This window comes from Eleutherodactylus coqui, chromosome 8, assembly GCF_035609145.1.
Source record: "Eleutherodactylus coqui strain aEleCoq1 chromosome 8, aEleCoq1.hap1, whole genome shotgun sequence".
Classification (NCBI taxonomy): domain Eukaryota; kingdom Metazoa; phylum Chordata; class Amphibia; order Anura; family Eleutherodactylidae; genus Eleutherodactylus; species Eleutherodactylus coqui.
In genome coordinates this window covers 190,491,354-190,515,811 of record NC_089844.1, presented here as the reverse complement: position 1 = coordinate 190,515,811, position 24,458 = coordinate 190,491,354, and the positions used below count along the sequence as shown (strand labels likewise).

Sequence of the window (24,458 nt, the reverse complement as noted above, 5' to 3'; positions counted from 1 at the left end):
TAGACACCAGGAGGTATGTATTACCGTGTTTCCACGAAAATAAGACACTGTCTTATATTAATTTTTGCCCCAAAGGAGGCACAATGTCTTATTTTCAGGGGGGTTATACTCACCTGGTCTGTGGTGTCCCAATGGTCTCCGGTGGAGCTGCGGCAAACTGCAGAGTCTTCCCCGTCTGCCATCTCAGCTTCTTCTGGTGACGGGCTTTGAATAAGCGAGCGCTGTGACTGGCTGGTCGAGCGCCAGCAGCCAATCACAGCCGGGGCTCGATGAGCCAATCATAGCCACTCAGTGAATGACATCATTTATATTATGAAAGTTACATTTGTAACTATATATAAAAATTAAGATAATGTTAAAAGAAAGGAGAAAACCATTAACACATCCGAAAATAAGCTAAGAAATATATAATAAAAGCCTTAGAGATGGAGGCGCTCGGAGACGGACTGATGAAAACCTCTTCCCGCTTCTGTTACAATGTTTTCCCTATTTGGTTCTAAAGCAATAACTGAATATATATGGCGATCTCATGTTGACGATCCGCTTCCCGGAGGGTTACCTCAAACACAATCCTTCTTCACACACCGCTTACATTCTGGTTTCTGGAAGGATCATACTGGACTCCAAAGGAATTCTCTTTATAGACCATGAGATTGTTGCACAAATCCCGGCTTTACTTTAACTGCACGCAATTGTATTTTTTCTATTTTGTGTCATAAATAACAGATGAAACATAATATCCGTTAATTGAAGAAAAAACCCACCAAATATTAGAGAAAAAAAGCAGATAAAAACCCTTTTTATTGAAGGTGCTAAATAATTGATACAAGCACAATATGCTGTTATAGAAATGAAAACGTCTTCTTAAATGTTTCTTAACATTTCAAATATTCTCTTGTAAATCGTACAGTAGCGTATAAAAATAACCAAATGTGTTTTCTTCGTATGGCAATGCATTTCGTTGTCACGGTAACAGCATACTGTTTACGCTCTACTTTACGGTAATTACACCATTACAGATGAAAGCGGATCATCTTCAGGAAACAGCCACTCAAATGAAGGTTTATAAAATTTTGGAAACAACACTGCTTTGTGCTTCGTGAGAGAAAATGTGTATAAAGTCCAGATAATAAGCAAAATGATTCAAATCATACAAAAACAAAGTCCATCTGCCCTGTCACAGCACCGGACTTAGATAAATAAAGTAAACCTGTCATTTCAGGTAACTTTTCAGAGCGAGCCACCATAGTGTGTCCATGAGGAATAGCAGGATTTATATTACTTCTTTCCTGCATTTATCACCAGTTTTCCCCTCCGCAAGCTTCATGTATAATTGTCAGTTATCCTTGAACTGTGATCCAGAGTGGGCAGGCTAGCTGCTATGATGTTTCCCCTACACTGCACACACAGAGAAGAGGAGAACCTGCTCCCCTTTGCTCTCTGGTGCACACACAGAAGCAGCAGCATGGAGGACATTATACAGCAGCACTGGAGACAGTAAAACATTTACTACAAGCAGTCACAGTGTCTCTGTGCCTCCCTCCTTCTCCTCCTCCTCTTCCCCACTCCATAATCTGTAGACAGCAGCTGTTACTTTAATCATCTGCAAAGCTAAAAGTCTACTTTCTGAAGATGAATTTTAGGAGTGACTTGAGAGTGAATGATCAGCGGCTGACGAGTGGAGGAAGAGGCATTCTTCTGCAATAAGATCAATGATACTTTTTATAGTTGATGGTATTATTTATTGGTGCAGTTTGTTGAAACGACAGTGACTGTTTAGGGTGTCCATACACCTTAGATTGTTGGTTTGTCTGACAGCTATTTCTATTAATTGCGTGTACACAAGCTCGGCCAAGTGGGCATCGTTAATAAACACCGCGGCCTTCTTTATCCAATATTGGTGCATGTGTCGGTTATTTATAAGAGTTTGGTAAGGTTTTAATACAGCGTAAGATCCCATGTCAATAGGCGAATGTGGAATAAGCCTCGATCAGACACTCTGTCAGAGGCTTATCTCCTGAGAACAAAAGATCGGACATGCTGAAATCCAACATGCCCAATCCTTTCTTCCCCCAACATCTATGATTGGGGAAGAGTGGGACATCCCCACACACATAAGATGCCCTGCCAGTGCTGCCAAAATCGGGAGCTTCGGTCAATATTTACCTAATGTGTACGATTACCTTCAGAGTGGTCTTAGATATAGGATAAACCGCCAACCCGTAGTTATCAGTCCTGATTCCAATATAAAAGGGTTATTTCAGGACTTTAATATTGATAGCCAATCTTCAGGTTAGGCCATCAGTAACAAATCAGTTGGGGTCTAACTCCTGACACCCCTGTCAATCAGCTGAGGCACAGCACTTTAGTGAATGAATTGTCCCCTTCATTCACAGTTCTGTACATTTGGTAGTGACTGTGCCTGGTACTATAGTTCAGTCCTATTCATTTGAATTAGACTGAGCTGCAATACCAGGCACAGCCACCACCAAATGTCCAGAGCTATGAAAGGGATGCGGTGCTTGCTGATTGGTGGGGGGATCGCAGAGGTTAGACCCCACTGATCTGATATTGATAGCCTATCAAAGTCCTGGAAAACCTATTCAACATTTACATTTGGCCTAATGTGACTATTTTTTTTCACCTCTGGTGATGCCAACCTCTGGGATAAACAAAAGGAGTGAAAAGTTGGATGCTTGCTCCTTTCCTGGCATCCTCCTGCCTGCTGGCACATATTGTCAAAATCAGTTGGATCTACCAACTAATGCTTGGCCTCACAGAAACAAATGCCAGTGTCTGTTGCAGCATTAGGCGATTTTTGGGTATCTTCAAAGACACAAGTTATGCATTGTTGTAATAGAACTAGCGGATTGAGACAAGCATCACTAAGCACAGATCTACGCAGCTGACAGCATGTAGTACCGGCTTCACAATCCGCAGCTGGCGACATTCTGCAGCACGTATGAAGGAGGCTCCGATGTCAACAATTACACTGGAAGATTGCTAAGGCAGGTTGGCAGTCAAACGGTCTATTGTGAAGAATGCCCCTCACAGTGCGCCATCGTCGTGCATGCTTGGAGTGGTATCTCGGCAGAGCTATCTGGCATGATGAATGCAAAGGGTGGTGTTCATCGAGGGATCAAAATCCTGTCACAGCAATGACGATGGCTGAATGAGGATCTAGAGGTGACAGCAATTGGGCCAATCTTTTCTTTATTTGGAGTGCCACAGAGCTCACCAACGTGGAGTCATGGTTTGGGGTGCCATCAGCATCCACACCCGATCACCTCTTTTACGCACAAGGGCACACTGGCTGCATGCTGTTATGTTAATGAGGTGATCAAGCCCATCTTACTGCTCGGGACTGGATGACATACCCAACATCATTTGTCCACAGGATAACACAAGGCTCCACACACTGACTATCAGCAGGCGGCTCTGCAAGGTGTCCAGGTGATTCCTTGGCCGGCACGATCCGCAGATCTCTCTCCAATGAAGAAACTGTGGGACATGATTGGATGTGGAGTGAATGCTCCCCCACCGCCTTGCAATGAAGATGAGTTGTGGACTACGGTCAACACCGCATAGTCATCACCACCCAAGAACATTATACCAGCACTCAGTCAATACCACGGCAGGTTACCGACTGCACCACCGAACATGGTGGCCCCACTACTTACTAGTCACCCTGTCATCGGGCCACAAGAGACATGCCTTTGTTTAAAGTGTTCAGAACTCAACCCTCTGTGTGATGAGTTTAGTCTCATGTCAAGCATCCTTCATAGTGTGGCGTTTTCACCATAAGCAGGAGTAGGATACTAGCTAATGGTAGTAGTGGAGGCGCAGTTAGTACGGCCTACTGAGGGTCTTTTTTACGACTGTTGGGCACTTTAGCATCTGACAGTCATCCCAGCGGTAATCGCTCGGGTGCTTTGCCACAGTAGTGACGACTGGTCAGTGAATGGAGACGAGGGGGTTAGAGGTCACATCGCCCGCCTCCTTTCACAGCAAACAGGCAGTCGTTCATAGATGAGTGATGACCTGTTTATACTGTCTGATCGTCGTTTCCTTTTTATATCTGCCAAAACTGAACAGTGAAGGAAATATCGTTGGCCATTGGGTCACTGCGGTCATTTTACACTGAAGGTCTATCGCTCAGATCCCGGCGGTCCAGCGAGAATCTGTGTATCATTTGGCCCTTCGCACGGCTCACACGTCTTTGTCACCGTAGAGATCGGCTGCCCTTTACGAACAATGTACAAAGGTTTCGGACACATTCCGGATATCTGCTGAAGCATTCCCCAGTAATTCTGCACTACGATGCGGTGTGCGGACCCCAGAATGAAATGCCTCACAAGCCTCCTGAATGACGTCACGGTCACAGATTTTAATCTCTCAAGTTTTCCTTTTTTCTTAACAATTTTAAAAATATAGTAATAATGCAAAATGTTTTTTTTAATTAATTACAAAATATATTCAGGAAATAAATAAGAACAGAATGAATGTAATGGAAGGACCATCATGGAGTTACATTGTAGTAAAGGGGGTCTCCAGCCTCACAGACCTATATGACACACCCGGCCCCCTTATACTTTGGAGCTGGCAGACTTGTGTAATTGGTGATAAAATGAATCTCTCTATCCACTCCATCCTCGGCCTATGACCAGCAGAGTCTATGGGGAGGCTTGAGAGTTCACCGGCCCAAATGGGCAGTAGGGGATCGCATGTAGCATGACTACTGTCCGGGCGGACCTTACGTCTGCAGACCCTGGTATGGAGTCTCCATCGCTGCCCTGACGCCCATGACAGGTGCCGTTGATGTCCGCCATGTGACAGATCCGTTACATGACCGACATGAAAGGACATAATGCCCAATCCATATGTGACCAATGCTGAACAGAACAACTGCCATCATTGTAACAATCCAGCGCCGCTTGCATTTTACTGCAGAATTTTAAGAAATGAGTGGAGTTCCTACTGGGGCAACACTGCCACTTTTTCTCTTAAAGGGATTGTCCAGGGCTAAGAAAACATGGTTGCTTTGTTCCAAATAAAGCGCCACCCTTGTCTGTGAGTAGTGTGTGGTATTGCAGTTTAGTTCCAATTCAATTCAATAGAGCTGAGCTGCAATACCACACATAACCCTATGGACAAGGGTGGTGCTGTGTTTCGATGACAGTAGCCATGTTTGCCTAACCCTGGACAATCCCTTTAAATGGTTCTTAAATTATCAGGACACATTTACCTAAGAAAATGTGACAGGTTTTTGGCACAAATTGCACCACAAAAATGGTCTTACAAGTATTGCGCCACATTTATGATGTATTTTAGACACTTTTTTTATCACGCTTGAAAAAAGTTTTTTTCAGGAAAAAGGCCACTACTTTGGTGCAAAAAGTGGCTTAAAGGGCCACTCCAGTGAAAACACATTTTCCATCCCTACCGCCTCAACTGATAGCCCGTCACACTCTAGAGTTCTCCTTTGTGTATTGCAGCCATCTCCCAGCAGTGCAGCCCCCTGTCTGATACTTATCAACCACTATTTTGAGGCTGAATTTTTTTTACTTTCCGTTTCACATCTATCCCATGATGCATCAGTACAGCACCAGCTGAAGCTATACTATTTTTGCTTGCTGGGAGAACAGTTCAGTTATCATTAGCTTTAGTAGTCTTCTAAGTAAGCTACAGCCCATAAGTATACAGTCAGGAGGATGAGTTGTGATCTCCTTTATTATAGCTGTCTGACAGGAGTCTCTAATCATCATTAGTAACTGTGAGAGGATGTCTGTGACCCCCTGTAGACAGTTTCTATGGTGGATCCCTGTAACAGCATCACACAGACTGAGAAATTGACTAGAAAATGAATTCATAACCCATTAAGCAATCACCGGAGCGGCCCTCAGCCAACTAAGAGGTGGCATAAAGTTAAGCATAGTTGCCTAATAATGAGCCAGCAGAGTCACTGTGATAAATCTGCTGTGATTCCAGACTGTCTAGCATCTGCCCCAGTATATTCACCGGAAGACCAAGCGTAAGGCTTTCTGTAGCGCCCACTACAATAATACTGCGTCCTTGATCCCGGCTTCTTGATTCATCGCATAATTTAGAATGGCCATAAGATTCAGGACATTAAAAGACATAAAGGGACGGCGTGGCCTTCAGACGCCACGAATAAATAAACTATGGTACAATACATTATTCATAGTGCTGGCATGTGAGTGTAAAAACTGTAGAACAGACTTATGTGTAGAAAGCAAGAACACCGAGGAACGATACTCTGATCTACAGGATGTGCAGGCCTTTTTTGCATGTGTTAGATCAGCTCGATCTGATATTCCACTAGAAGAGGTTGTAGATATAAACATGCATAGGTTTGACACATACTAAGTAGTAAATTAGTCTGACCCTCAAAGAGTGAGCTCGGCTAGTGTAACAAAAAGTAGGATGCGTACCATGCAAGCACCTCAACATTACCTGTAGAAACTGGAATGCATTATATAAGTGTGTGACTTATGTCTTATGTCCATAGATCGCACTGTGCCTTAGATTACATGTAGACTGTAAGGACATTCATCCGGATGCCATCGCTCCTTCTTGGGAGATCGTCTTGGTCAATGGCGTCTTCTACATATTCTTGACACATTCTTGATACATTTGTGGTCATGTCCACAGAAATTAATGTATTTCAACTTAACCCATTTGAAAAGTTCTGTTTTTGTTATAAAATGAGTGTCACGTTGATGTTCATCGTGATTCTGCAACATCTGTAGGACTACTCAAGGCCGAAGGTACTTGTCTCCTCAACAGCTGTTAAAAGCTTCTCATACAGCATAGAAAAGGAAGGATATGGAGGAAGATCGAGGCGATTGAAACACGTATGGGCTCTGCAAAAAGAGAAACAAAGAAATATTCACACCCGCCGGTTTACTGCTGTACGTTGTAATCACCCCCCCCCCCTAGAAAATTAGTTCTTTTAGCAAATTTTGTAACTTTCAGCTGAACCATTTACAGAGCGCAACACAACTAATATAACCGGCGGCTTCTGCAGATTCCCCACAAGATACCGCTGTCACTGACTAGGATTATCCTCCCCCATGACCCGCGTCTTTAGTACTTAGTAGACCGGCTGCAGACGGGATGTATAGACAGACGTTCCTGAGGAGTCTCACCCCCCTCCTCATGGACAACGGTCGTCAGCTCACTAATATTCTTGGTCTTGTATGCTGCAACCTCCTTCACATCCCACCAAAGGTTTTCTATGGGATACAGGTCAGGAGACTGACCGCTACCTCCAGTCCTGGGACAGAACTTGGCCTGAAACTGGAGGGTCACTTCAGGGACTGTAAAGTATTCTGATCTGCGCCTCGCCTCTAAGGGCGCCTACCCACTGGCGATTTTTTTTCCTTTGCGTTTTTTCTGAAGAGCAATTAGTATAGAATATGTTCTTGTCCATTTGCGGGTTTTTTTTCGGTCCGTTGCAATTTTTCACATAGGAACTGTCAGTTGCATATGTGTCCTTATTTTTCTCTTAATGCACCCATGAATGTCAATGGAAATTAACGGAAAACGCGCAAAAAACGCTGCGAAAAACGCGCCAAAAATGCTGCGTTTTTCACGCACGAAAATCGGCAACGCCAGTGGGTAGGCGCCCTCATAGATAAGACGCCTTCACCTCACAAGACCCGACACTATGGCTATAAAATGTCTCATTGGATAATTTAGCAGAAATATCAAGAAATGTGATCCATTGTTTAGAAGTTCACTGCAGACAACGGCGGGGGGTCTACCAACAGTGGTGCTGGTGCCGGCTACTCTCGGCCTCTGGGGCTGCCGAGCATGGACTCCCCCAGACTGATTTCCCACGTACCACGGATACTGAGTATAGCGCTATTCTGCACTATCTGTATATGCTGTTTGTATCTTTTGATCGTACGTGTCTCTTGATGATATCTTGGAGGTCTTCCTGATGTGTCCTGATCACGTTACGTAACCTTTACTGCTATTTGGCATGTGTGTATGTGAACCCATTTGTTCTCGCCATAAAACAACAGCCACACAAGATCTTGGCTGTGAGCCGCGGGACCTGCGGTAGAATCTATTAATGTCCAGTAGGCGCTATTCAGCAAATGCACTTATTCCATAATGTTTACCTGGGAAGAGCTGTTATCTTCCCCCATTTCTCCACACAGAATCGCCGCGGCCCGTTGCTGCCTCTCAGAGATGCGAAGCCTTCATACGGGATACTGGAAGTACCGGTAACAAACTGCCAAAAATGAGGGAAGAATTACAAATCTGTCATAAAAAGGCTAAAAGAAAGCTGATGATTATGTGCAGCAATCAGCCACAACGTGACGAGCCTCGTCTACCTCTCTGTCAGGGTCTACTAGAAAGAAGTGATCCTCACCGATCCTCAACGCCCGTTATTTACATGGTGACACAGGAGAATAAAAAATAATCAGGTGAGATGAATAACCTGGACCGTCTCCAGACACCGGCAAGGGGGGTAGATCCCGGGGTGAAGGCCTGTGGGGGGGAGAGGGTGGTGGTCTCAGTATGCAGCCGTTAGTATCTACAACCAATGAGCCAGCGACAGGATCGTGGACATCCAAGCGTCATCATTGATGTGTATGAGAACAAAGACTGTCTGGTTGATCCTATGAAAGCACTGTAGCACAATTGCTGAAAAAGTGAAAGGAGCTGTCTGGTTACTGAAGACCCTCCTCAATGGGACCCTCTATGAAAATAATAAGCACAGAGCTACTTACCCCTCCGCGGGGCCCGGGATCCACTGCCTGCAATAAGCCATGGAGGCTCTAGTACCCTGTTGTACTGCTTCTAGCTTGGAAACAAGGTGTGATACGGGCGTGCATGGAGGCTCTAGTACCCTATTGTACCGCCTCTAGCTTGGAAACAAGGTGTGATACGGGCAGTCATGGAGGCTCTAGTACCCTGTTGTACCGCCTCTAGCTTGGATACAAGATGTGATACGAACAGCCATAGAGGCTCTAGTACCCCGTTGTACCGCCAATAGCTTGGATACAAGATGTGATATGAGCGGGCATGGAGACTCTAGTACCCTGCTGTACTGCCTCTAGCTTGGATACAAGATGTGATACAGGTGGGCATAGAGGCTCTAGTACCCTGCTGTACTGCCTCTAGCTTGGATACAAGATGTGATACAGGTGAGCATGAAGGCTCTAGTACCCTGTTGTACCGCCTCTAGCTTGGATACAGGATGTGATACGGGGGTAATGGAGGCTCTAATACCCTGTTGTACCGCCTGTACCTTGGATTCAAGATGTGATATGAGCATTATGGATGCTCTAGTACCCTGGAAGCATACAGACTCCGAATGTTATCCTGCGATACCACCATCCAGCTTCTCACATCCCAATAATGCGCCCCCTTCTGGTAATAGGGTAAAATCTCTTCTCTCCGTCGTAGAGGCATCAAGTGGCCAACAAGCTCCACACAAGCGGTACATTACAGACCAGGACTGTAATCACATATCAGCCTGACACATACCTGCAGGCCCAGTTGTGCAGCGATCCAACATTTCTGTCTGGGTGCATTATTTCTTGTTGCCCAATTGTCTATCTGAGTGGCCACCTAATGTCTCCAGTTTACATACAGGTTTACTGAGGACTGTCACTTACTATATAGCAAACTTACCTGCAGCAAACGCAGGCGCTGCTCATTATTAAATCTTTCAACGGCAGCCCAGAACCATCTAATTACAATGTGGTTGTCATGGTAACCTACGGGCAATAAATAGGCAAGATGTCAACATCATCAAGTGCAATTACATCAATGGGCATTTGTAGGTATTTTTCCCCAAAACATCCCTGCGAATGCTGAAGTTACATTTTGTAAGGGCATAAATAGGTGTTCCCAAAGACAATGCTACTATTGGAACGGCTCCATGTGAATAGCAGCAGGCAGAGGGAGGTCTTCCTGCAGCGGCAGGCGTCTGTGCCCCTCCAATTACGGAGACAGTCTGATAGTATCGCCACATTCTAGAAGTGTTATTATACAAGTCCCTGATATAATCTCCAGCACAGCTCCACCAGGACATGTTACCTCCTCTATACTCCGTGTTGTTTCTCCAATCACCCAGATCGATCTCCGCAGTTCCTGCGATAACTAGCTCAAGTTCCCTTGCATCAAAAACAGATACTAGTCGAGCGTCCACAACCTGCAGGAAGCAAGGAAAGGGAAAACGTCATTCGGAGGCCTTTTGAAATCTTGCGTATTTTAAAGGGTAACTAAAAACTTTTTTGAACTTCTGACATATGAAAGTGACATTCGAAAAGTTTTGATTGGTGAGACCCCCACAGAAGCGCTGTGCCCATTCAGCTAGCAGTGCACACACTCACAGACTTTCTATGTAGCGCATACACAGCTTATCGTGGGGGGGGGAGTGCTGAATGAGCCCAGTGCTCAGATGAGCGCTTCTGCCTGTGATTGGTGGGGGGATCAGGCCCGGGAGCGCACTAATCAAAACTTCTGAGAAGTCACTATGACATGTCAGAAGTTTGTCAGAAAGTTAGTTACACTTCAACAAGTGAAATAAATAATTCAGAAGACATTCCCCGCTGTGCGGCATAGAAAGCGTCTCATCACACTCCTGCAAACAGCTGATCATCTGCATACTTCCTTAGAGCACCTACTGCGGGTGCGGAGTTGGGGCTTCTTCCTTAGAGCACCTGCTGCGGGTGCGGAGTTGGGGCTTCTTTCTTAGAGCACCTGCTGCGGGTGCGGCGTTGGGGCTTCTTCCTTAGAGCACCTGCTGCGGGTGCGGCGTTGGGGCTTCTTCCTTAGAGCACCTGCTGCGGGTGCGGCGTTGGGGCTTCTTCCTTAGAGCAGCTGCTGCGGGTGCGGCGTTGGGGCTTCTTTCTTACGCACCTGCTGCGGGTGCGGTGTTGGGGCTTATTCCTGAGAGCACCTGCTGCAGGTGCGGAGTTGGGGTACTTCCTTAAAGCACCTGCTGCGGGTGCGGAGTTGGGGTACTTCCTTAGAGCACCTGCTGCGGGTGTGGAGTTGGTGTTTCTTCCTTCGAGCACCTGCTGCGGCGTTGGGGCTTCTTCCTTAGACACCTGCTGCGGGTGCGGCGTTGGGGCTTCTTCCTGAGAGCACTTGCTGCGGGTGCGGCGTTGGGGCTTCTTCCTTCGAGCACCTGCTGAGGGTGCGGCATTGGGGCTTCTTCCTTAGAGCACCTGCTGCAGGTGCGGAGTTGGGGCTTCTTCCTTCGAGCACCTGCTGCGGAGTTGGGGCTTCTTCCTTCGAGCAGCTGCTACGGGTGCAGCGTTGGGGCTTCTTCCTTAGAACACCTGCTGCGGGTGCGGCGTTGGGGCTTCTTCCTTAGAGCACCTGCTGCGGCGTTGGGGCTTCTTTCTTAGAGCACCAGCTGCGGGTGCGGCGTTGGGGCTTCTTCCTTAGAGCACCTGCTGCGGGTGCGGCGTTGGGGCTCCTTCCTTAGAGCACCTGCTGCAGGTGCGGCGTTATGGCTTCTTCCTTAGAGCACCTGCTGCGGGTGCGGCGTTGGGGCTTCTTCCTTAGAGCACCTGCTGCAGGTGCGGCATTGGGGCTTCTTCCTTAGAGCACCTGCAGCGGGTGCGGCGCTGCGGCTTCCTCCTTAGAGCACCTACTGCGGGTGCGGCGTTGGGGCTTCTTCCTTAGAGCACCTGCTGCTGGTGCGGCGTGGGGCTCCTTCCTTAGAGCACCTGCTGCGGGGGTCGGACATTGTGCAGAAAGGTTTGCAGTTGTCCCGTGTATCTGAACGGGGTTCGCTGAGATCCGGAGGAACGCCATTCAGAAGTATGGAAGGGATATCTAGTCTAACAAATCTGCTGCATGCCGACATACTCTTCCTTCATTATGGATCCCCTCCTAGTGTTGGCTTTAACCCCTTGGTGACTCAACGTTTTTTCGTTCTAAGCACACAACGATTTTTGGGGATTTTAATCTCTATTTTTCAAAATCCATAAGCTTTATCTTTCCGTCGGCCGTATGAGGGCTGTCTTTTGTGTCGGGCTGGAGGGCTCATTGGTGCCATATAATACATTGTGTAACTTTTACAAATTATTTTTGGAGGGCAGAGAGAGAAAACACACGAGGCCCGCCGTTGTTCTTTGCGGGTTTTATTTTACAGCGTTAATCATGCAGCATTGATGACAAGATGATGTTTTTCTTCGAGTCGGTACGATTACGCCGACACCAAAATTGTACGCCTTTTTAGGTTTTTCCGGGTTTGCAGAATAAAAGTTTTTGTTTTCTTTTTTTTTAAATATATAGAGATTTTTTTAGCATTAAAAATCCCCAAACGTTTGTATTTTCCCGGACGGAGCTCTGTGGGGCCTGTGTGTTTCTTGCGTGATGAGCTCCAGTTTTATTGGCACATTTTTGGGTACATATGGTTTTTTTGATCACTTTTGTTGCAATTTTTAGGGAGGCGTAGTGAACAAAAAAGCACGTCAGGAAATAGTCAATGTGTAGCATCCTGCCAATCAGGTAGACATGGACTGTTTGCTGACTCAGTATCTGTATGGGTATCAGACTTCTATCTACATATAGGTTAAACATTATATATATATATATATCTGCCTGTACACATATATGCCCTCCGTTCTCTCCCATCAGTAATCGTTTTATACTTTTCATATTGTAGGTGTGTTGCTTCGCCTGTTTTATGATTGTTTATACACACAATATAATATGTGATTTTAGTCCGGGACGGCGTTCCTTTTTTGTACAACGGTCCATTGTAAGAACTTGAATTTACATATTGAAGCCAATCTACCTCATAGAAGCCGCGCACCAGGCTCTCCGTCTGCTGGACCACTCCTCTTTCTATCCTCCATTTCACCATTTTTTCGATGTACTCCTTCTTATTCTTCTCGGTCACTACGATGTTCGCGCCTCCTGGCTTCAGTTCGCGCTCTGTAATCTTGGGAAAGAAATATTTTGATGACATATTTTGGAATATACATCATATTTACGCAGATTGTATCCCATTACTTGTCACTATATAGACTGTCCATCCAAACTGGGGAAACCAAACAGAGGAAAGAAGTTGTTGGCCAGCAGCTGGGAACTAATATGGCTGACAGCTTCCAGAAGCAGCGGTGACGTACCGGGCGTAGCATTCAGCTGGACAGTAAGGGACCCTACACACCTCCTGGAAATACGCCTTGTGTGAGTCAGTCCAATGGCAGCCATTATATTGTAGACCAGCTTCACACACACTATTTCCACATGCTCTCAATGTATATATATATATCCTACACGCTGCTCTACTGCGTAGTCACAAGACAGCACCGTGTACGAGTTATACTTCTTCCACTATTATACATTTTGATATATACAGAGTCATTCTGTTTCATTCAACGCCATGGCCATCCTCAACTTCACATGACACCCATTGTCACACAGGACGCCGGCCACCAGCTGGTAGTGGGGGACACAGGGCACATGTAGGCTGGATGATGTTTTACCATCATTTTATGGAGCTATGAGTCATCTCCCTTCTAGCATTGCCTCCTTCCCTGTGACGTCCCAAGGTACCACTGTCAGTCCATTACTGTCATCACAACAAAAATGCTTAGTTCAGCTACTCTATGTATGTTGTGTTCTTGGTTCTGGTGCTGTATTTATGTATTGAACTTGGTTCTGGTGCTGTATTTATAACTGAGCATGGTTCTGGTGCTGTATTTATGTAGTGAACTTGGTTCTGGTGCTGTATTTATGTAGTGAACTTGGTTCTGGTGCTGTATTTATGTAGTGAACTTGGTTCTGGTGCTGTATTTATGTAGTGAACTTGGTTCTGGTGCTGTATTTATATACTGAAATTGGTTCTGGTGCTGTATTTATATAATGAAAATGGTTCTGGTGCTGTATTTATATACTGAGCTTGATTCTGGTGCTGTATTTATGTACTGAACTTGGTTCTGGTGCTGTATTTATGTAGTGAACTTGGTTCTGGTGCGGTATTTATGTACTGAACTTGGTTCTGGTGCGGTATTTATGTACTGAACTTGGTTCTGGTGCTGTATTTATGTACTGAACTTGGTTCTGGTGCTGTATTTATGTACTGAACTTGGTTCTGGTGCTGTATTTATGTACTGAACTTGGTTCTGGTGCTGTATTTATGTACTGAACTTGGTTCTGGTGCTGTGTTTATATACTGAGCTTAGTTCTGGTGCTGTATTTATATACTGAGCTTGATTTCGGTGCTGTATTTATGTACTGAAATTGGTTCTGGTGCTGTATTTATGTAGTGAATCTGGTTCTGGTGCTGTATTTATGTACTGAACTTGGTTCTGGTGCTGTATTTGTGTACTGAACTTGGTTCTGGTGCTGTATTTTTGTAGTGAATCTGGTTCTGGTGCTGTATTTATGTACTGAACTTGGTTCTGGTGCTGTATTTGTGTACTGAACTTGGTTCTGGTGCTGTATTTGTGTACTGAACTTGGTTCTGGTGCTGTATTTGTGTACTGAACTTAATTCTCGCGCTGTATTTATATACTGAGCTTAGTTCTGGTGCTGTATTTATGTACTGAACTTGGATCTGGTGCTGTATTTATATACTGAGCTTGGTTCTGGTGCTGTATTTATATACGGAGCTTGGTTATGGTGCTGTATTTATATACTGAGCTTTGTTCTTGGGCTGCATTTATGTACTGAACTTGGTTCTGGTGCTTTATTTATGTACTGAACTTGTTATTGGTGCTGTACTTATATACTGAACTTGGTTCTGGTGCTGTATTTATATACTGAGCTTGGTTCTTGTGCTGTATTTATATACTGAACTTGGTTCTGGTGCTGTACCTCTATACTGAGCTTGGTTCTGGTGCTGTATTTATTTACTGAGCTTGGTTCTTGTGCTTTATTTATGTACTGAACTTGGTTCTGTTGCTGTATTTATGTACTATACTTGGTTCTGTTGCTGTATTTATGTACTGAACATGGTTCAGGTGCTGTATTTATATACTGAACTTGGTTCTGGTGCTGTATTTATATACTGAACTTGGTTCTGGTGCTGTATTTATATACTGAACTTGGTTCTGGTGCTGTATTTATATACTGAACTTGGTTCTGGTGCTGTATATATATATACTGAGCTTGGTTCTGGTGCTGTATATATATATACTGAGCTTGGTTCTGGTGCTGTATTTATGTACTGAACTTGGTTCTGGTGCTGTATTGAGCTTGGTTCTGGTGCTGTATTTATATACTGAGCTTAGTTCTGGTGCTGTATTTATATACTGAGCTTGGTTATGGTGCTGTATTTATATACCGAGCTTGGTTCTGGTGCTGTATTTATGTACTGAGCTTTGTTCTTGTGCTGTATTTATGTATTGAACATGGTCCTGGTGCTGTATTTATGTACTGAACTTGGTTCTGGTGTTGTATTTATATAATGAACTTGGTTCTGGTGCTGTATTTATATACTGAACTTGGGTATGGTGCTGCATTTATATAGTGAGCTTGGTTCTGGTGCTGTATTTATGTATTGAGCTTGGTTCTGGTGCTGTATTTATGTATTGAGCTTGGTTCTGGTGCTGTATTTATGTACTGAACTTGGTTCTGGTGCTGTATTTGTGTATTGAGCTTGGTTCTGGTGCTATAGTTATATACTGAGCTTGGTTATGGTGCTATATTTATATACTGAGCTTGGTTCTGGTGCTGTATTTATGTACTGAGCTTGGTTCTGGTGCTGTATTTATATACTAAACTTGGTTCTGGTGCTGTATTTATGTATTGAGCTTGGTTCTGTTGCTGTATTTATATACTGAACTTGGCTGTGGTGCTGTATTTATGTATTGAGCTTGGTTCTGGTGCTGTATTTATGTACTGAGCTTGGTTCTGGTGCTGTATTTATATACTGAGCTTAGTTCTGTTGCTGTATTTATGTACTGAGCTTGGTTCTGGAGCTGTATTTATATACTGAGCTTGGTTCTGGTGCTGTACTTATATACTGAACTCGGTTTTGGTGCAGTATTTATATACTGAGCTTGGTTCTGGTGCTGTATTTATATACTGAGCTTGGTTCTGGTGCTGTATTTATATACTGAGCTTGGTTCTGGTGCTGTTTTTATGCATTTAACATGGTTCTGGTGCTGTATTTATGTACTGAACTTGGGTATGGTGCTGTATTTATCTACTCAACTTGGTTCTGGTGCTGTATTTATAAACTGAGCTTCGTTCTGGTGCTGTATTTATATACTGAGCTTGGTTCTGGTGCTGTATTTATATACTGAACTTGGTTCTGGTGCTGTATTTATATACTGAGCTTGGTTCTGGTGCTGTATTTATATACTGAACTTGGTTCTGGTGTTGTTTTTATGTATTAAGCTTGGTTCTGGTGCTGTATTTATGTATTGAACATGGTTCTGGTGCTTTCTTTATGTATTGAGCTTGATTCTGGTGCTGTATTTATGTATTGAGCTTGGTTCTGGTGCTGTATTTATGTATTGAGCTTGGTTCTGGTGCTGTATTTATGTATTTAACATGGTTCTGGTGCTGTATTTATGTACTGAACTTGGTTCTGGTGCTGTATTTATATACTGAGCTTGGTTCTGGTGCTGTATTTATGTACTGAACTTGGTTCTGGTGCTGTATTTATGTACTGAACTTGGTTCTGGTGCTGTATTTATGTACTGAACTTGGTTCTGGTGCTGTATTTATGTACTGAACTTGGTTCTGGTGCTGTATTTATGTACTGAACTTGGTTCTGGTGCTGTATTTATGTACTGAACTTGGTTCTGGTGCTGTATTTATGTACTGAACTTGGTTCTGGTGGTGTATTTATATACTGAGCTTGGTTCTGCTGCTGTATTTATGTACTGAACTTGGTTCCGGTGCTGTATTTATGTACTGAACTTGGTTCTGGTGCTGTATTTATATACTAAGCTCAGTTCTGGTACTATTATCACCGTAGCAGTAGAATCCTTTTAAATTTATTGAAACTGTCACCGAAAGGACCACAAATCTTAAGTTTTATTAATTTCTAAATAATTAAAAGGCGTACTCTTATTGTCTCATATGTGTCAAAAGTCACACAATAATTAAAATCAATAGGGCTCAAGTGATGAGGTGGGTATTGCTCTATCACAATAAACAATATAGTAGGACCTCTGTTCTATATTGTTGAGATTCTTTTCTATCTACCACTTTCACATCTCCTGATGTCTTTCCTATCCAGGGGTGATTGAGTGCCTACTGTCAATGACTCACGCCACCAGCGCTTGTTAGAGAGTGGTAAAGCACTTGCTGTCAGTGACTTAAGATCAACAATTGTCACTGATAGTTCTGTATCTAGTTGTGCTCATCTATACATCAATATCCCTATATGTTTCAACACCTCTTATTCTATGTCTAAAGGTAGATCGGACATCTATAGTTGTTCTTATTCTCAAGTTGGTCACGGTACAAAGGTGTTTATTATTTAGGGTCAATAGACCATTGTCCTTATTGTTGTTCCTGGCAAACACATTTATTTTTATTGCCACCTCTAGGTATCATTTATATTGCCACCTCTAGGTATCATTTATAACGGTTGCTCATCAGTAATTGCTGAGGTAATGTATGTTCTTTTTAGGACGGTGTTTAGGTGACTGGTTTTTCTTTCAAAAGTCACCTCGATGTATCACCATTAGGTGTCGAATCTAAAGTGTACTTTCTTACAACTTGATGTATCAAGCTTATGTTCGCTTAATACTCTATGACACTTCCTTATATCTGTAACCCATCACGTGGACTATTCATTTCTTGTAGCTCATGCAATTGTACACAGATGATGAGTGCAACCGAATGAAGCCATTAATGGCTATCAAGGGTACAAATAAGTTTTTCCAGATGATGATGTCCTTTAAATATGTTATCTCTCATACTTATAAGTAGGCGATGTTCAGGAGATGTATCGCTGCCACTTATATAAACAATTAGTATAGAGAGAGCATATATAAGGTGCAGGGGGATAGTAGCTGAATTTAATAGAACAGCCTAATTTTCATTTATAAGCTATATTCATCCCTTTGGGGTTAAAGAGCCGGGGTTGAATACACACAGAAGGTTTGGTAGTAGCCTAGAATTAGTTATAGGCTATCACCTACATCAATGCCCCTTCAGGTAATAGTCTCTGTCTCTATATATGCAGTCTGTTGTGATAGACTAACAGCTGCCAGCTAGATTGATGATGATCGTCTCTATTTTTTATTTTTCATGTATATAGGTAGGTTGCATTATGATAGATACACAACCACCATATAGATTAGTTTTTCAAGAAGAGAATCGGCCCATGGAGCCTATCCCTCCATCTCCATCAACGCGTTTCCACAACCTTGGAGATGGTTGTTTCCTCAGGATGGAGCTAACCTAGCATAACCAGCCTCTCAGGCTGTCAGTGTCAAATGAGCAGAGATGGTATGTATTGCTATTCCAAGGGTTCTTATACCCGAGGCTCCGCCTTCCCATGGGCGGCGCTTGTCTTGTAGGAGCCAATCAAACTGTAGCCTGTCATGTTTCGCATTTGCATAGCGCTCATTTGTATGTGCATGTTTAAACGTTGCCTCCCAGCCGTCTGATCACGTACTCTATTGACGTACCATGGAACGCAGCGTACACCGCTCCGTCCTGGCAGCCCGATCACGTGATACTGTGACGTGCGGGGGGTGTGTTAACCTGACTGTCCGGTCCCATGATCCTGTGAGATACAGAGGGTGTGTATATATTCACCCAACTGTCACACAGGAATATGCCAGGGATCGCAGCGCACAGAGGGTGTGTATGTATTCACCCGACTGTCACATAGGAATATATCAGGGATCGCAGCGCACAAGGATACGTTCTGGCCGTTCAGTCACATGATCCTGTGACGTGCGGGAGGTGTGTACACCCGACTGTCCAGTCACATGATCATGTGACGTGCGGGAGGTTTTTTATGTTTACCCCACTGTTATATTCGTCTCAGAGAAACTTCTAACGAAGTGTGTCATCCCAAGCGGCCGGTCCCTTAGTCCGGTAGCATTCTAGGGGGTATGTCGCGCGAAGCACTCCGATCACATGACTTATTTGTATGTCGAGTTATGTGTTAACATAGCAACTGGCATACTATAGACTACAGCATGAAATTATAATGGATGCTACAAGGCCTTATTAGTCCACCGCCTCATTTCATGTATGGCAAAACATTTTCTCTGTGTTTTTCTATATTTCTCAACATCGCACTTATGACTATACAGGGGATTTTCTCTCCAGGTAGGAACGTTTCATTCATTCATCAGAAGTAGTATTTGGGATCAATGTCTCATATGCATAAGGAGATTTATTTGTGCAATCCCAAGATAGTGTTATGGAAGCACATACCTTATAAATATTGAAGTACATTGCTGTGTTCATGTCATTAATTTTAATGAACAAATAGAATTAAACTTCATGTCAACTCTTTTTTGGAGGTGACTTTGGTCTCCTCTCTCTTCTCCCAAACGGGTCAATGGGAGACATAATAAGATGTATTGCTCATTATTTGGAGGAGAAAAGGTTATTTTGATCTTAATAGAGAATCTGCTTTCTTGCTGGTAATGATTCATATTTTCTATTCCCTATTTGTGAATAGCATGTAAAAATGTCAGTAAATTACTGATTTTGTGGCATGTAATATCACTTAACAGTTAGCCCATAGATTTTCGCAGATCGCTATGATCTTATTTATTACATGATTTTTACAGATTTAATAATAAACTCATTTCCCCTTATTTAATAATTCCATTCCAGTTTCCATTATATTATATCATAAGTCTCCAAACACCACCTGTTCATTATGGCTTCATTTTTATTATATTATATTATAATGGCTCAGACAAAGGATGCGAATGAAAGACATTCATTCATGCCTTTAGGGTGGATGGTTTCCAACCTATATATCCATCCGCACTCTTTTTGTAAAAGCTTTCGGTCCAGGTTTCCTCTCCGTCCATTTGGCTTGATCACTTAAATCGCCCGGAAGGTAAGCGCATCTGGGTTATTTCCATGCTTGTCCCTGATATGGTTTGCCACGCTAGTCTGCTCCCCCCGATTTATGTTCCCTATGTGCGCTAATACCCTCCTGCGCAATTGTTGGGTTGTTTTCCCTACATAATCGAGGGGACAGGGACACGATGCTACATAGACAACACCACTAGTCTTGCAGCTGATGTAATCACGTATGTTGTATACTTTCCTAGTTGCCGAGCTTATAAAAGATGATCCTCTTTGCATATATTTGCATGCCTTACAGCCTGAGCATCTAAAGAAGCCTCTTGGTGGATTACCTGTTATCCATGTTTGAAGTGGGTTTGGTGTTGATAAATGGCTCCTGACCAATCGATCCCTTAAGTTCCTACCCCTTTTAAAGGTTATCAGGGGTCTTTCGGGTAGATATTGCACTAAATCTTTATCTTTCAAAAGAATTCCCCAATGTTTGTTTAGGATTTGTCTAACTTCAGCTGAATGGTCGTCATAAGTACCGATTACCCGTATTTTGCCGTCTCCTTCTTTACTATTCTTCTGTTGTAACAAGGTTTCCCTATCCAGGTTTCTTACGTGATCACTCGCTGTTGAAATCACTTCCCTTGGATAGCCTCTCACTTCGAAGCGACGTGCCATCTGCTGTATCTTTTCCTGAAAGTCTTCCTCCTGGGAACAATTCCTTCGGGTTCTAATCATTTGCCCCTTTGGAATTCCCTTCTTCAGGGGTATTGGATGATGACTGTTGTAATGTAACAAGGCATTCGTTGCGGTGGACTTTCAAAAGATTAGATTGTTTCTAATGTCCCTCTTTCGGTTTTTTCAATGCGTAGATCCAAGAAATTGATGGATGTTGAGTTAATCTCTGCCGTAAAAAACAAGTTCAAGTTGTTACTATTCAGGCGTTGGACGAACTCCAAAACTTTTCTTCGGATCCGGTCCACAGTATAAGGACGTCATCTATGAAGCTAATCCAAAGGTCCACAGATGACGTCCACTCCTCATTCTCTTCGCTGAAGACAGTTGTTTCCTCCCACCAGCCCAGGTACAGATTTGCATAGCTGGGGGCACAAGGGCTCCCCATAGCTGTGCCCCTGAGCTGGTGGAAGTGTCTCCCTTCGAAGAGGAAGAAATTTCTTTGCAGTACGAATGAGAGGAGTTGGAGTAGCAGATGGTTATGAGGTCGGTACTGTATCCCTCTTTGGTCAAGATAGTACTTGGTGGCGTAGAGGCCCCCCTCATGGGGTATCGAGCTGTAGAGTGCCTCTACGTCCAAGCTAGCTAGTTTGGTTTCAGATGATAAGGACAACCCTTGTAATTTTCTGAGGACATCTGTCGTATCCTGAATGTATGTAGGTAAAGCCTCAACGAATGGATTAAGTATCTTATCTAGGTATTTACTTGCTCCCTGTGTGAGGCTATCAATACCTGACACAATCGGTCTACCTTTTAACGGTAATAGGCCCTTATGCACCTTGGGCAAACTGTAAAAGGTAGCCGTTTGAGGGTTTTGAGGGTAGAGGGCCTGGAACTCTTTCTCTCCCAGCAGTCCTTCTTCCTTTGCTGATGTTAAGATGTCCTTCAGTTCGCTTTGGAATCTATCTGTTGGATCCCCTGGTAGAATCTCATAATTTTGTCTGTCCTTTAAGATGTCCATACACATTTTCTTGTACTTCTCCAGGTCCATTATGACAATATTGCCCCCCTTATCGGAGGGCTTAATGATAATCTTCGTGTCACTAGGGCCTTTTTTCACAGGTAGTCAGATTCTGATATTTAAACACCTTCTCCTTACCCAGTCTTGCCAACTCCTCATTGACCATCCCCTCAAATAGATCAATAAAGGGGGTTTCACCTATTGGTGCTGGGTTGCTGTTTTTGGGTCTTAAATCTGTGAAGGGTCCACTACCAGGGATCCTGGTGTTTTCATCCTCAAGAGCTTCCAAAGTCCTAAGGGCTTCCAAATCACTGAAGTTTAACCCTAGCTCTTGACACTTTTTTCCATCTTGTAATGAGAAATACTTCCTCCAACGCAATTTGCGTAGGAATGATGATATACCGCGTGTCCAGATGAATGCATCATATTTATTCGTTGGAATAAACGTTAATCCCTTTTTCAGAACAGACTTCTCGTCCTCCAATAGTTCTCTCGATGACAGATTCATTATTTGTAGTTCTTCCTCCCCTGAGGATACTGGTACTCCTGGTGGGGATATGGTATTTTCATTTGAACCATTAAGTGATGCTACTCTAGTGGTCCCCATATTAATTGCTGTCTCAGTCGGTACGGGTGGTACATTAGATGAGAGTCTTGGCGGTAGTGACGGTCCAGATTTTAAGGGCACTTTGGGCATGTTGTGTATAGTCCTATTTATTGCGGGGGAATGACTCCTGTCCCACCTCTGTTTCTGGTCATATACTGTATTATAGGTTGCCCTAAAAAATGCCTTTCATTGGAACGATTTCTGCCTCTACCGCGTGCCCTTCCTCGACCTCCCCCTCTCGCTTTGCCCCTATTTGAGAAGACACCCCTCATGGAGCGTTCGCTGCCTAATGCCTCCCCTTCGGACGAGCTCATTTCCGATTCTGTATACGTTCTTATTTCAAAGGCTCGATTGTCGGTAAAAGTCTTTTAGATCTCTATTGTACTGAAAGTGTTTTCTCTCTTTCAGGAAGCCCGTATATTTGTCTATCGTTATTTTTAATGTATGTTCCCTCTTTTCAAATTCTGCTTCCCCGCTGAATTTTTGTACCTCCTTAATTTGATCATCCAGACTGCTCTTGTTCTTTTCTAAGTTTAATTTCTCTTCTTCAAGTAGGAGGTTCATCAGTTTTAGCGAGCTCTCCACTGATTCCTTGTGCCACTTCTCCATAAAGGGACCATTTCTCAATCTAGGGGGTGGAGATATTTGAATTTGTAGGCCTCGGGGTACGATTTTATTCTCTATATAATTTGACAGCCCCTGGACTTCCCACCAGGACCTTACAAAGTCCTTATATGTCTTAGTCAAATTCTTAAATGCTTGATTAATGGAGTTCGTGTGTAGATGTGCCTCCATATTTTTGTCAGAGAATACCGTTTTGCCTCCGCAAGCCAGGGGGCGATATCTATGCCTCCTGTCAAAAAGCCTGCCATTATAGATCAAAATTATCACCGTAGCAGTAGAATCCTTTTAAATTTATTGAAACTGTCACCGAAAGGACCACAAATCTTAAAGGAGATGTCTCGAGGAAGCAGTTAAATTTTTTTTTTGCCCAGTCCCCCCCATTAAGTACACATTACTAAGCCCCCCTGTAAATGACATTTCTAGCTGGTTTGTACTTACCGTTCCAGCGTTTCAGCAACTTATAAAAGTTTTCTCAAGATGGCCGCCGGCTCTTTCCCCGTCGCTCGCTGCAGCCCGACGTGCGCGCTCCCGAGACGCCGCCAGCTGTGTCTCCATGGCAACCGGACGCATCGCAGCCGCCGACCAGACGCCCCGCAGCCGCCGACCAGACGCCCACCGCCAGGCAGCAGGTAACCGGCGCTAGCCCCCGGCTCCCCAGCGCTAGACCCTCAGCCCAGGTGAAGGCCCCGGAGCCCAGCGCTAGTTCCCCCGGCCTGGCGGCAGCCCCCCCCGGCCTAGCGGCAGCCCCCCCCGGCCTAGCGACAGCCCCCCCATCGCAGCGACAGCCCCCCCGGCCTAGCGACAGCCCCCCCCATCGCAGCGACAGCCCCCCCGGCCTAGCGGCAGCCCCCCCCGGCCTAGCGCTAGTTCCCCCGGCGCAGCGCTAGTTCCCCCGGCGCAGCGGCAGCCTCCCCCCGACCCATCACTTACCTGGGACGCTTCTCGGGGCTGCTGGGCTGGGCTTCTCCGCTGGGCAGCTCCAGTTTCTGCACCTTCCTCTAACAGAGGAAGGTGCAGAATGGCCGCTGCAGCGCGCTCCCGAGCAGTGACAGCTCGTCTGCGCATGCGCAGAAGAGCTGTAGCGGGGAGCACACTGAAGCGGCTCGTGCTGAATAGAGAAGACCGGACTGCGCAAGCGCGTCTAAAAAAGCAAGCTGCCAGCGAATTTAGACGGAACCATGGAGACGAGGACGCTAGCAACGGAGCAGGTAAGTGGAATAACTTCTGTATGGCTCATATTTAATGCACGATGTACATTACAAAGTGCATTAATATGGCCATACGGAAGTGTATAACCCCACTTGGTTTCGCGAGACCACCCCTTTAAGTTTTATTAATTTCTAAATAATTAAAAGGCGTACTCTTATTGTCTCATATGTGTCAAAAGTCACACAATAATTAAAATCAATAGGGCTCAAGTGATGAGGTGGGTATTGCTCTATCACAATAAACAATATAGTAGGACCTCTGTTCTATATTGTTGAGATTCTTTTCTATCTACCACTTTCACATCTCCTGATGTCTTTCCTATCCAGGGGTGATTGAGTGCCTATTGTCAATGACTCA

The 24,458-nt window shown here is 44.3% G+C and overlaps 1 protein-coding gene across 3 annotated transcripts in view; it reads right to left on the bottom strand.

Annotated features, from left to right (window-relative positions):
- Window positions 1–798: 798 nt before the first annotated feature.
- HECW2 (HECT, C2 and WW domain containing E3 ubiquitin protein ligase 2) overlaps window positions 799–24,458 on the bottom strand; it is a 243,315-nt gene continuing 219,655 nt past the window's right edge. For all 3 annotated transcript variants that reach the window (XM_066577152.1, XM_066577153.1, XM_066577154.1), the window contains 5 exons: window positions 12,800–12,946; window positions 10,081–10,195; window positions 9,673–9,758; window positions 8,151–8,263; window positions 799–6,884 (listed from right to left, as the gene is read on the bottom strand). In XM_066577152.1, the coding sequence (XP_066433249.1) occupies window positions 6,773–6,884; window positions 8,151–8,263; window positions 9,673–9,758; window positions 10,081–10,195; window positions 12,800–12,946 (573 nt within the window). In that variant the 3' untranslated portion in view covers window positions 799–6,772. The remainder of the gene's footprint in view (window positions 6,885–8,150; window positions 8,264–9,672; window positions 9,759–10,080; window positions 10,196–12,799; window positions 12,947–24,458) is intronic.